General features: G+C 52.4%; 1 protein-coding gene across 1 annotated transcript; it reads right to left on the bottom strand.

Moving 5' to 3' along the window:
* Window positions 1-2848: 2848 nt before the first annotated feature.
* On the bottom strand, window positions 2849-3997 carry LOC139547265 (DNA-directed RNA polymerase II subunit RPB1-like). The gene has a single exon (XM_071356325.1). It carries the CDS (start codon window positions 3995-3997, stop codon window positions 2849-2851), a length of 1149 nt encoding a protein of 382 aa, XP_071212426.1.
* Between the last annotated feature and the right edge of the window lie 7233 nt (window positions 3998-11230).

Here is an 11230-nt window from a genome sequence, read left to right as displayed (position 1 = left end):
TAGTAGTTATGTTTCCCTGGCTGCGTCCTGTAGTAGTTATGTTTCCCTGGCTGCGTCCTGTAGTAGTTATGTTTCCCTGGCTGCGTCCTGTAGTAGTTATGTTTCCCTGGCTGATTCCTGTAGTAGTTATGTTTCCCTGGCTGATTCCTGTAGTAGTTATGTTTCCCTGGCTGATTCCTGTAGTAGTTATGTTTCCCTGGCTGATTCCTGTAGTAGTTATGTTTCCCTGGCTGATTCCTGTAGTAGTTATGTTTCCCTGGCTGCGTCCTGTAGTAGTTATGTTTCCCTGGCTGATTCCTGTAGTAGTTATGTTTCCCTGGCTGATTCCTGTAGTAGTTATGTTTCCCTGGCTGCGTCCTGTAGTAGTTATGTTTCCCTGGCTGCGTCCTGTAGTAGTTATGTTTCCCTGGTTGATTCCTGTAGTAGTTATGTTACCCTGGCTGATTCCTGTAGTCGTTATGTTTCCCTGGCTGATTCCTGTAGTAGTTATGTTTCCCTGGCTGATTCCTGTAGTAGTTATGTTTCCCTGTCTGCGTCCTGTAGTAGTTATGTTTCCCTGGCGTATTCCTGTAGTAGTTATGTTTCCCTGGCTGATTCCTGTAGTAGTTATGTTTCCCTGACTGATTCCTGTAGTAGTTATGTTTCCCTGGCTGATTCCTGTAGTAGTTATGTTTCCCTGGCTGATTCCTGTAGTAGTTATGTTTCCCTGGCTGATTCCTGTAGTAGTTATGTTTCCCTGGCTGATTCCTGTATTATTTATGTTTCCCTGGCTGATTCCTGTAGTAGTTATGTTTCCCTGGCTGATTCCTGTAGTAGTTATGTTTCCCTGGCTGCGTCCTGTAGCAGTTTTGTTTCCCTGAATGATTCCTGTAATAGTTATGTTTCCCTGGCTGCGTCCTGTAGTAGTTATGTTTCCCTGGCTGATTCCTGTAGTCGTTATGTTTCCCTGGCTGATTCCTGTAGTAGTTATGTTTCCCTGGCTGATTCCTGTAGTAGTTATGTTTCCCTGGCTGATTCCTGTAGTAGTTATGTTTCCCTGGCTGATTCCTGTAGTAGTTATGTTTCCCTGGCTGATTCCTTTAGTAGTTATCTTTCCCTGGCTGATTCCTGTAGTAGTTATGTTTCCTTGGCTGATTCCTGTAGTAGTTATGTTTCCCTGGCTGATTCCTGTAGTAGTTATGTTTCCCTGGCTGATTCCTGTAGTAGTTATGTTTCCCTGGCTGATTCCTGTAGTAGTTATGTTTCCCTGGCTGCGTCCTGTAGTAGTTATGTTTCCCTGGCTGATTCCTGTAGTAGTTATGTTTCCCTGGCTGATTCCTGTTTGTAGTTATGTTTCCCTGGCTGATTCCTGTTGTAGTTATGTTTCCCTGGCTGATTCCTGTAGCAGTTATGTTTCCCTGGCTGTGTCCTGTAGTAGTTATGTTTCCCTGGCTGATTCCTGTAGTAGTTATGTTTCCCTGGCTGATTCCTGTAGTAGTTATGTTTCTCTGGCTGATTCCTGTAGTAGTTATGTTTCCCTGGCTGATTCCTGTAGTAGTTATGTTTCCCTGGCTGATTCCTGTAGTAGTTATGTTTCCCTGGCTGATTCCTGTAGTAGTTATGTTTCCCTGGCTGATTCCTGTAGTAGTTATGTTTCCCTGGCTGATTCCTGTAGTAGTTATGTTTCCCTGGCTGATTCCTGTAGTAGTTATGTTTCCCTGGCTGCGTCCTGTAGTAGTTATGTTTCCCTGGCTGATTCCTGTAGTAGTTATGTTGCCCTGGCTGATTCCTGTAGTAGTTATGTTTCCCTGGCTGATTCCTTTAGTAGTTATGTTTCCCTGGCTGATTCCTGTAGTAGTTATGTTTCCCTGGCTGATTCCTGTAGTAGTTATGTTTCCCTGTCTGATTCCTTTAGTAGTTATGTTTCCCTGGCTGATTCCTGTAGTAGTTATGTTTCCCTGACTGATTCCTGTAGTAGTTATGTTTCCCTGGCTGCGTCCTGTAGTAGTTATGTTTCCCTGGCTGATTCCGTTAGTAGTTATGTTTCCCTGGCTGATTCCTGTAGTAGTTATGTTTCCCTGGCTGCGTCCTGTAGTAGTTATGTTTCCCTGGCTGCGTCCTGTAGTAGTTATGTTTCCCTGGCTGTGTCCTGTAGTCAAGATGTTTCCCTGGCTGCGTCCTGTAGTCAAGATGTTTCCCTGGCTGCGTCCTGTAGTCAAGATGTTTCCCTGGCTGCGTCCTGTAGTCAAGATGTTTCCCTGGCTGCGTCCTGTAGTAGTTATGTTTCCCTGGCTGCGTCCTGTAGTAGTTATGTTTCCCTGGCTGCGTCCTGTAGTAGTTATGTTTCCCTGGCTGCGTCCTGTAGTAGTTATGTTTCCCTGGCTGCGTCCTGTAGTTGACTGAGACTCTCCCAGCTGCTTAACTAGATGTCTTATTTTATACTAAATGGCACCCTATTCTCTATATAGTGCACTACTTGTACACACTTGGGCTCTAAGTAGTGCCCTATATAGGGAATAGGATGCCTATGGTCCTATACCAAGTAGGGACTATAGGGTGCCATTTCAGATGGAGGCAAAGATGGAAAATAGACGTTGGTTTTTAAATCCCTGTGAACGAGTAGCCGTCTGCAATCTCCTGATGCGGTGAAGCGAGACATTTCCTCCTGCTTACACACGGTAACACATAACCTTTCAATGGCTGTTTTCACTTCTCATTAAGAAAATACACCGTGCAAATTGCACCGAGAGTGTCTGCTCTGGGGGGGGGGGGAGGAGAGGATGTACCCCTGCGGTATCGGAATGGAAGGAAGCTGCGAGTTAGTTACTTCCTAAATCAATTTCTTTGCACAACGTGAAGTGTTTTATTGCTAACTGCTGTGAATACAAGCCCGATTTCTCAGCCGTGTCTCGATGGGCGGATTGAGACTTGGAGTGTGGGAATCCCAGTTCTCTGGGACTGTCTGGTCTGACTGAGGGTGTTGGGACTGTTTGGTGTGACTGAGGGCGTTGGGAGCGTCTGGTGTGACTGAGGGCGTTGGGACCGTCTGGTGTGACTGAGGGCGTTGGGACCGTCTGGTGTGACTGAGGGCGTTGGGACCGTCTGGTGTGACTGAGGGTGTTGGGACTGTCTGGTGTGACTGAGGGTGTCGGGACTGTCTGGTGTGACTGAGGGCGTTGGGACTGTCTGGTGTGACTGAGGGCGTTGGGACTGTCTGGTGTGACTGAGGGCGTTGGGACTGTCTGGTGTGACTGAGGGCGTTGGGACTGTCTGGTGTGACTGAGGGTGTTGGGACTGTCTGGTGTGACGTAGGGCGTTGGGACTGTCTGGTGTGACTGAGGGCGTTGGGACTGTCTGGTGTGACTGAGGGTGTTGGGACTGTCTGGTGTGACTGAGGGTGTTGGGACTGTCTGGTGTGACTGAGGGCGTTGGGACTGTCTGGTGTGACTGAGGGTGTCGGGACTGTCTGGTGTGACTGAGGGTGTTGGGACTGTCTGGTGTGACTGAGGGTGTTGGGACTGTCTGGTGTGACTGAGGGCGTTGGGACTGTCTGGTGTGACTGAGGGTGTTGGGACTGTCTGGTGTGACTGAGGGCGTTGGGACTGTCTGGTGTGACTGAGGGCGTTGGGACTGTCTGGTGTGACTGAGGGCGTTGGGACTGTCTGGTGTGACTGAGGGCGTCGGGACTGTCTGGTGTGACTGAGGGTGTCGGGACTGTCTGGTGTGACTGAGGGCGTTGGGACTGTCTGGTGTTACTGAGGGTTTGGGACTGTCTGGTGTGACTGAGGGCGTTGGGACTGTCTGGTGTGACTGAGGGCGTTGGGACTGTCTGGTGTGACTGAGGGCGTTGGGACTGTCTGGTGTGACTGAGGGCGTTGGGACTGTCTGGTGTGACTGAGGTGTTGGGACTGTCTGGTGTGACTGAGGGTGTCGGGACTGTCTGGTGTGACTGAGGGTGTTGGGACTGTCTGGTGTGACAACAACATAGCAAGGCAGCAACACAACATGACAACAGCATGGTAGCAACACATGACAACAACATGGTAGCAACACATGACAACAACATGGTAGCAACACAACATGGCAGCAGCACAAAACATGGTACAAACATTATTGTACACAGACAACAGCACAAAGGTCAAGAAGGTAGAGACAACAATACATCACGCAAAGCAGCCACAACTGTCAGTAAGAGTGTCCATGATTGAGTCTTTGAATGAAGAGATTGAGATAAAACTGTCCAGTTTGAGTGTTTGTTGCAGCTCGTTCCAGTCGCTAGCTGCAGCGAACTGAAAAGACGAGTGACCCAGGGATGTGTGTGCTTTGTGGACCTTTAACAGAATGTGACTGGCAGAACGGGTGTTGTATGTGGAGGATGAGGGCTGCAGTAGATATCTCAGATAGGGGGGAGTGAGGCCTAACAGGGTTTTATAAATAAGCATCAACCAGTGGGTCTTGCGACGGGTATACAGAGATGACCAGTTTACAGAGGAGTATAGAGTGCAGTGATGTGTCCTATAAGGAGCATTGGTGGTAAATCTGATGGCCGAATGGTAAAGAACATCTAGCCGCTCGAGAGCACCCTTACCTGCCGATCTATAAATTATGTCTCCGTAATCTAGCATGGGTAGGATGGTCATCTGAATCAGGGTTAGTTTGGCAGCTGGGGTGAAAGAGGAGTGATTACAATAGAGGAAACCAAGTCTAGATTTAACTTTAGCCTGCAGCTTTGATATGTGCTGAGAGAAGGACAGTGTACTGTCTAGCCATACTCCCAAGTACTTGTATGAGGTGACTACCTCAAGCTCTAAACCCTCAGAGGTAGTAATAACACCTGTGGGGAGAGGAGCTTGTTGGACACTAAGAAAGGGTAGAAGCTGTGAAGGAGCCTTTTGGAACGAGACTTGGTGCACCGGTTTGAATATAATGTTTTGTCTGGTACCATTCAGTGTAGACTACCTCCCAACCTCTCTCTCTCCCAGTGTAGACTACCTCCCAACCTCTCTCTCTCCCAGTGTAGACTACCACCCAACCTCTCCCTCCCTGTGTAGACTACCGCCCAACCTCTCCCTCCCAGTGTAGACTACCTCCCTGTCTCTCTCTCTCCCAGTGTAGACTACCTCCCAACCTCTCTCTCTCCCAGTGTAGACTACCTCCCAACCTCTCTCTCTCCCAGTGTAGACTACCACCCAACCTCTCTCTCCCAGTGTAGACTACCGCCCAACCTCTCCCTCCCAGTGTAGACTACCACCCAACCTCTCTCTCCCAGTGTAGACTACCTCCCAACCTCTCTCTCCCAGTGTAGACTACCTCCCAACCTCTCTCTCCCAGTGTAGACTACCTCCCAACCTCTCTCTCCCAGTGTAGACTACCTCCCAACCTCTCTCTCCCAGTGTAGACTACCTCCCAACCTCTTTCTCCCAGTGTAGACTACCGCCCAACCTCTCCCTCCCAGTGTAGACTACCACCCAACCTCTCCCTCCCTGTGTAGACAACCTCCCAACAACTCTCTCTCAGTGTAGACTGCCACCCAACCTCTCTCTCCCAGTGTAGACTACCACCCAACCTCTCTCTCCCAGTGTAGACTACCTCCCAACCTCTCCCTCCCAGTGTAGACTACCTCCCAACCTCTCTCTCCCAGTGTTGACTACCTCCCAACCTCTCTCTCCCAGTGTAGACTACCTCCCAACCTCTCTCTCCCAGTGTAGACTACCGCCCAACCTCTCCCTCCCAGTGTAGACTACCACCCAACCTCTCCCTCCCTGTGTAGACTACCTCCCAACCTCTCTCTCTCAGTGTAGACTACCACCCAACCTTTCTCTCCCAGTGTAGACTACCACCCAACCTCTCTCTCCCAGTGTAGACTACCTCCCAACCTCTCTCTCCCAGTGTAGACTACCTTCCAACCTCTCTCTCCCAGTGTAGACTACCTCCCAACCTCTCTCTCCCAGTGTAGACTACCGCCCAACCTCTCTCTCCCAGTGTAGACTACCGCTCAACCTCTCTCTCCCAGTGTAGACTACCACCCAACCTCTCTCTCCCAGTGTAGACTACCACCCAACCTCTCTCTCCCAGTGTAGACTACCTCCCAACCTCTCCCTCCCTGTGTAGACTACCACCCAACCTCTCCCTCCCTGTCCCTCCCTGTCCCTCTCTCTCCCAGTCTAGACTACCTCCCAACCTCTCTCTCCCAGTGTAGACTACCACCCAACCTCTCTCTCCCAGTGTAGACTACCACCCAACCTCTCTCCCTCCCAGTGTAGACTACCTCCCAACCTCTCTCTCCCTGTCACTCTCTCTCCCAGTCTAGACTACCTCCCAACCTCTCTCTCCCGTCCCTCTCTCTCCCAGTGTAGACTACCACCCAACCTCTCTCTCCCAGTGTAGACTACCACCCAACCTCTCTCTCCCAGTGTAGACTACCACCCAACCTCTCTCTCCCAGTGTAGACTACCACCCAACCTCTCTCTCCCAGTGTAGACTACCTCCCATCCTCTCTCTCCCAGTGTAGACTACCTCCCAACCTCTCTCTCCCAGTGTAGACTACCACCCAACCTCTCTCCCTCCCAGTGTAGACTACCTCCCAATCTCTCTCTCCCAGTGTAGACTACCACCCAACCTCTCTCCCTCCCAGTGTAGACTACCTCCCAACCTCTCTCTCCCAGTGTAGACTACCGCCCAACCTCTCTCTCCCAGTGTAGACTACCGCTCAACCTCTCTCTCCCAGTGTAGACTACCACCCAACCTCTCTCTCCCAGTGTTGACTACCACCCAACCTCTCTCTCCCAGTGTAGACTACCGCCCAACCTCTCTCTCCCAGTGTAGACTACCACCCAACCTCTCTATTCCTGTCCCTCTCTCTCCCAGCGTAGACTACCACCCAACCTCTCTCTCCCAGTGTAGACTACCTCCCAACCTCTCTCTCCCAGTCTAGACTACCTCCCAACCTCTCTCTCCCAGTGTAGACTACCACCCAACCTCTCTCTCCCAGTGTAGACTACCACCCAACCTCTCTCCCTCCCAGTGTAGACTACCTCCCAACCTCTCTCTCCCTGTCACTCTCTCTCCCAGTCTAGACTACCTCCCAACCTCTCTCTCCCGTCCCTCTCTCTCCCAGTGTAGACTACCACCCAACCTCTCTCTCCCAGTGTAGACTACCACCCAACCTCTCTCTCCCAGTGTAGACTACCACCCAACCTCTCTCTCCCAGTGTAGACTACCACCCAACCTCTCTCTCCCAGTGTAGACTACCTCCCATCCTCTCTCTCCCAGTGTAGACTACCTCCCAACCTCTCTCTCCCAGTGTAGACTACCACCCAACCTCTCTCCCTCCCAGTGTAGACTACCTCCCAATCTCTCTCTCCCAGTGTAGACTACCACCCAACCTCTCTCCCTCCCAGTGTAGACTACCTCCCAACCTCTCTCTCCCAGTGTAGACTACCGCCCAACCTCTCTCTCCCAGTGTAGACTACCGCTCAACCTCTCTCTCCCAGTGTAGACTACCACCCAACCTCTCTCTCCCAGTGTTGACTACCACCCAACCTCTCTCTCCCAGTGTAGACTACCGCCCAACCTCTCTCTCCCAGTGTAGACTACCACCCAACCTCTCTATTCCTGTCCCTCTCTCTCCCAGCGTAGACTACCACCCAACCTCTCTCTCCCAGTGTAGACTACCTCCCAACCTCTCCCTCCCAGTGTAGACTACCTCCCAACCTCTCTCTCCCAGTGTTGACTACCTCCCAACCTCTCTCTCCCAGTGTAGACTACCTCCCAACCTCTCTCTCCCAGTGTAGACTACCGCCCAACCTCTCCCTCCCAGTGTAGACTACCACCCAACCTCTCCCTCCCTGTGTAGACTACCTCCCAACCTCTCTCTCTCAGTGTAGACTACCACCCAACCTTTCTCTCCCAGTGTAGACTACCACCCAACCTCTCTCTCCCAGTGTAGACTACCTCCCAACCTCTCTCTCCCAGTGTAGACTACCTTCCAACCTCTCTCTCCCAGTGTAGACTACCTCCCAACCTCTCTCTCCCAGTGTAGACTACCGCCCAACCTCTCTCTCCCAGTGTAGACTACCGCCCAACCTCTCTCTCCCAGTGTAGACTACCACCCAACCTCTCTCTCCCAGTGTAGACTACCACCCAACCTCTCTCTCCCAGTGTAGACTACCTCCCAACCTCTCCCTCCCTGTGTAGACTACCACCCAACCTCTCCCTCCCTGTCCCTCCCTGTCCCTCTCTCTCCCAGTCTAGACTACCTCCCAACCTCTCTCTCCCAGTGTAGACTACCACCCAACCTCTCTCTCCCAGTGTAGACTACCACCCAACCTCTCTCCCTCCCAGTGTAGACTACCTTCCAACCTCTCTCTCCCTGTCACTCTCTCTCCCAGTCTAGACTACCTCCCAACCTCTCTCTCCCGTCCCTCTCTCTCCCAGTGTAGACTACCACCCAACCTCTCTCTCCCAGTGTAGACTACCACCCAACCTCTCTCTCCCAGTGTAGACTACCACCCAACCTCTCTCTCCCAGTGTAGACTACCACCCAACCTCTCTCTCCCAGTGTAGACTACCTCCCATCCTCTCTCTCCCAGTGTAGACTACCTCCCAACCTCTCTCTCCCAGTGTAGACTACCACCCAACCTCTCTCCCTCCCAGTGTAGACTACCTCCCAATCTCTCTCTCCCAGTGTAGACTACCACCCAACCTCTCTCCCTCCCAGTGTAGACTACCTCCCAACCTCTCTCTCCCAGTGTAGACTACCGCCCAACCTCTCTCTCCCAGTGTAGACTACCGCTCAACCTCTCTCTCCCAGTGTAGACTACCACCCAACCTCTCTCTCCCAGTGTTGACTACCACCCAACCTCTCTCTCCCAGTGTAGACTACCACCCAACCTCTCTCTCCCAGTGTAGACTACCCCCCAACCTCTCTCTCCCAGTGTAGACTACCACCCAACCTCTCTCTCCCAGTGTAGACTACCACCCAACCTCTCTCCCTCCCAGTGTAGACTACCTCCCAACCGCTCTCTTCCTGTCCCTCTCTCTCCCAGTGTAGACTACCTCCCAACCTCTCTCTTCCTGTCCCTCTCTCTCCCAGTGTAGACTACCACCCAACCTCTCCCTCCCAGTGTAGACTACCACCCAACCTCTCCCTCCCAGTGTAGACTACTGCCCAACCTCTCCCTCCCAGTGTAGACTACCACCCAACCTCTCTCTCCCAGTGTAGACTACCACCCAACCTCTCTATTCCTGTCCATCTCTCTCCCAGTGTAGACTACCACCCAACTTCTCTCTCCCAGTGTAGACTACCTCCCAACCTCTCTCTCCCAGTGTAGACTACCTCCCAACCTCTCTCTCTCCCAGTGTAGACTACCACCCAACCTCTCTCTCCCAGTGTAGACTACCGCCCAACCTCTCCCTCCCAGTGTAGACTACCACCCAACCTCTCTCTCCCAGTGTAGACTACCTCCCAACCTCTCTCTCCCAGTGTAGACTACCACCCAACCTCTCTCTCCCAGTGTAGACTACCTCCCAACCTCTCTCTCCCAGTGTAGACTACCACCCAACCTCTCTCCCCCATTGTAGTCTACCTCCCAACCTCTCTCTCCCAGTGTAGACTACCTCCCAACCTCTCTCTCCCAGTGTAGACTACCACCCAACCTCTCTCTCCCTGTGTAGACTACCACCCAACCTCTCTCTCCCAGTGTAGACTACCTCCCAACCTCTCTCTCCCAGTGTAGACTACCTCCCAACCTCTCTCTCCCAGTGTAGACTACCTCCCAACCTCTCTCTCCCAGTGTAGACTACCTCCCAACCTCTCTCTCCCAGTGTAGACTACCTCCCAACCTCTCTCTCCCAGTGTAGACTACCTCCCAACCTCTCTCTCCCAGTGTAGACTACCGCCCAACCTCTCCCTCCCAGTGTAGACTACCACCCAACCTCTCCCTCCCTGTGTAGACTACCTCCCAACAACTCTCTCTCAGTGTAGACTACCACCCAACCTCTCTCTCCCAGTGTAGACTACCACCCAACCTCTCTCTCCCAGTGTAGACTACCTCCCAACCTCTCCCTCCCAGTGTAGACTACCTCCCAACCTCTCTCTCCCAGTGTTGACTACCTCCCAACCTCTCTCTCCCAGTGTAGACTACCTCCCAACCTCTCTCTCCCAGTGTAGACTACCGCCCAACCTCTCCCTCCCAGTGTAGACTACCACCCAACCTCTCCCTCCCTGTGTAGACTACCTCCCAACCTCTCTCTCTCAGTGTAGACTACCACCCAACCTTTCTCTCCCAGTGTAGACTACCACCCAACCTCTCTCTCCCAGTGTAGACTACCTCCCAACCTCTCCCTCCCTGTGTAGACTACCACCCAACCTCTCCCTCCCTGTCCCTCCCTGTCCCTCTCTCTCCCAGTCTAGACTACCTCCCAACCTCTCTCTCCCAGTGTAGACTACCACCCAACCTCTCTCTCCCAGTGTAGACTACCACCCAACCTCTCTCTCTCCCAGTGTAGACTACCTCCCAACCTCTCTCTCCCTGTCACTCTCTCTCCCAGTCTAGACTACCTCCCAACCTCTCTCTCCCGTCCCTCTCTCTCCCAGTGTAGACTACCACCCAACCTCTCTCTCCCAGTGTAGACTACCACCCAACCTCTCTCTCCCAGTGTAGACTACCTCCCATCCTCTCTCTCCCAGTGTAGACTACCTCCCAACCTCTCTCTCCCAGTGTAGACTACCACCCAACCTCTCTCCCTCCCAGTGTAGACTACCTCCCAATCTCTCTCTCCCAGTGTAGACTACCACCCAACCTCTCTCCCTCCCAGTGTAGACTACCTCCCAACCTCTCTCTCCCAGTGTAGACTACCGCCCAACCTCTCTCTCCCAGTGTAGACTACCGCTCAACCTCTCTCTCCCAGTGTAGACTACCACCCAACCTCTCTCTCCCAGTGTAGACTACCACCCAACCTCTCTCTCCCAGTGTAGACTACCACCCAACCTCTCTCTCCCAGTGTAGACTACCCCCCAACCTCTCTCTCCCAGTGTAGACTACCACCCAACCTCTCTCTCCCAGTGTAGACTACCACCCAACCTCTCTCCCTCCCAGTGTAGACTACCTCCCAACCGCTCTCTTCCTGTCCCTCTCTCTCCCAGTGTAGACTACCTCCCAACCTCTCTCTTCCTGTCCCTCTCTCTCCCAGTGTAGACTACCACCCAACCTCTCCCTCCCAGTGTAGACTACCACCCAACCTCTCCCTC

This window comes from Salvelinus alpinus, chromosome 20, assembly GCF_045679555.1.
Source record: "Salvelinus alpinus chromosome 20, SLU_Salpinus.1, whole genome shotgun sequence".
In the NCBI taxonomy this organism is placed as follows: domain Eukaryota; kingdom Metazoa; phylum Chordata; class Actinopteri; order Salmoniformes; family Salmonidae; genus Salvelinus; species Salvelinus alpinus.
Note: the sequence above shows the minus strand (reverse complement) of the source record. Positions and strands in the feature narration are given on the sequence as shown.

Coding starts and splice junctions, on each gene's coding strand:
- LOC139547265 (XM_071356325.1), bottom strand. CDS start 3,997: ATGCTGTTGTCATGTTGTGTTGCTGCCTTGCTATGTTGTTGTCACACC.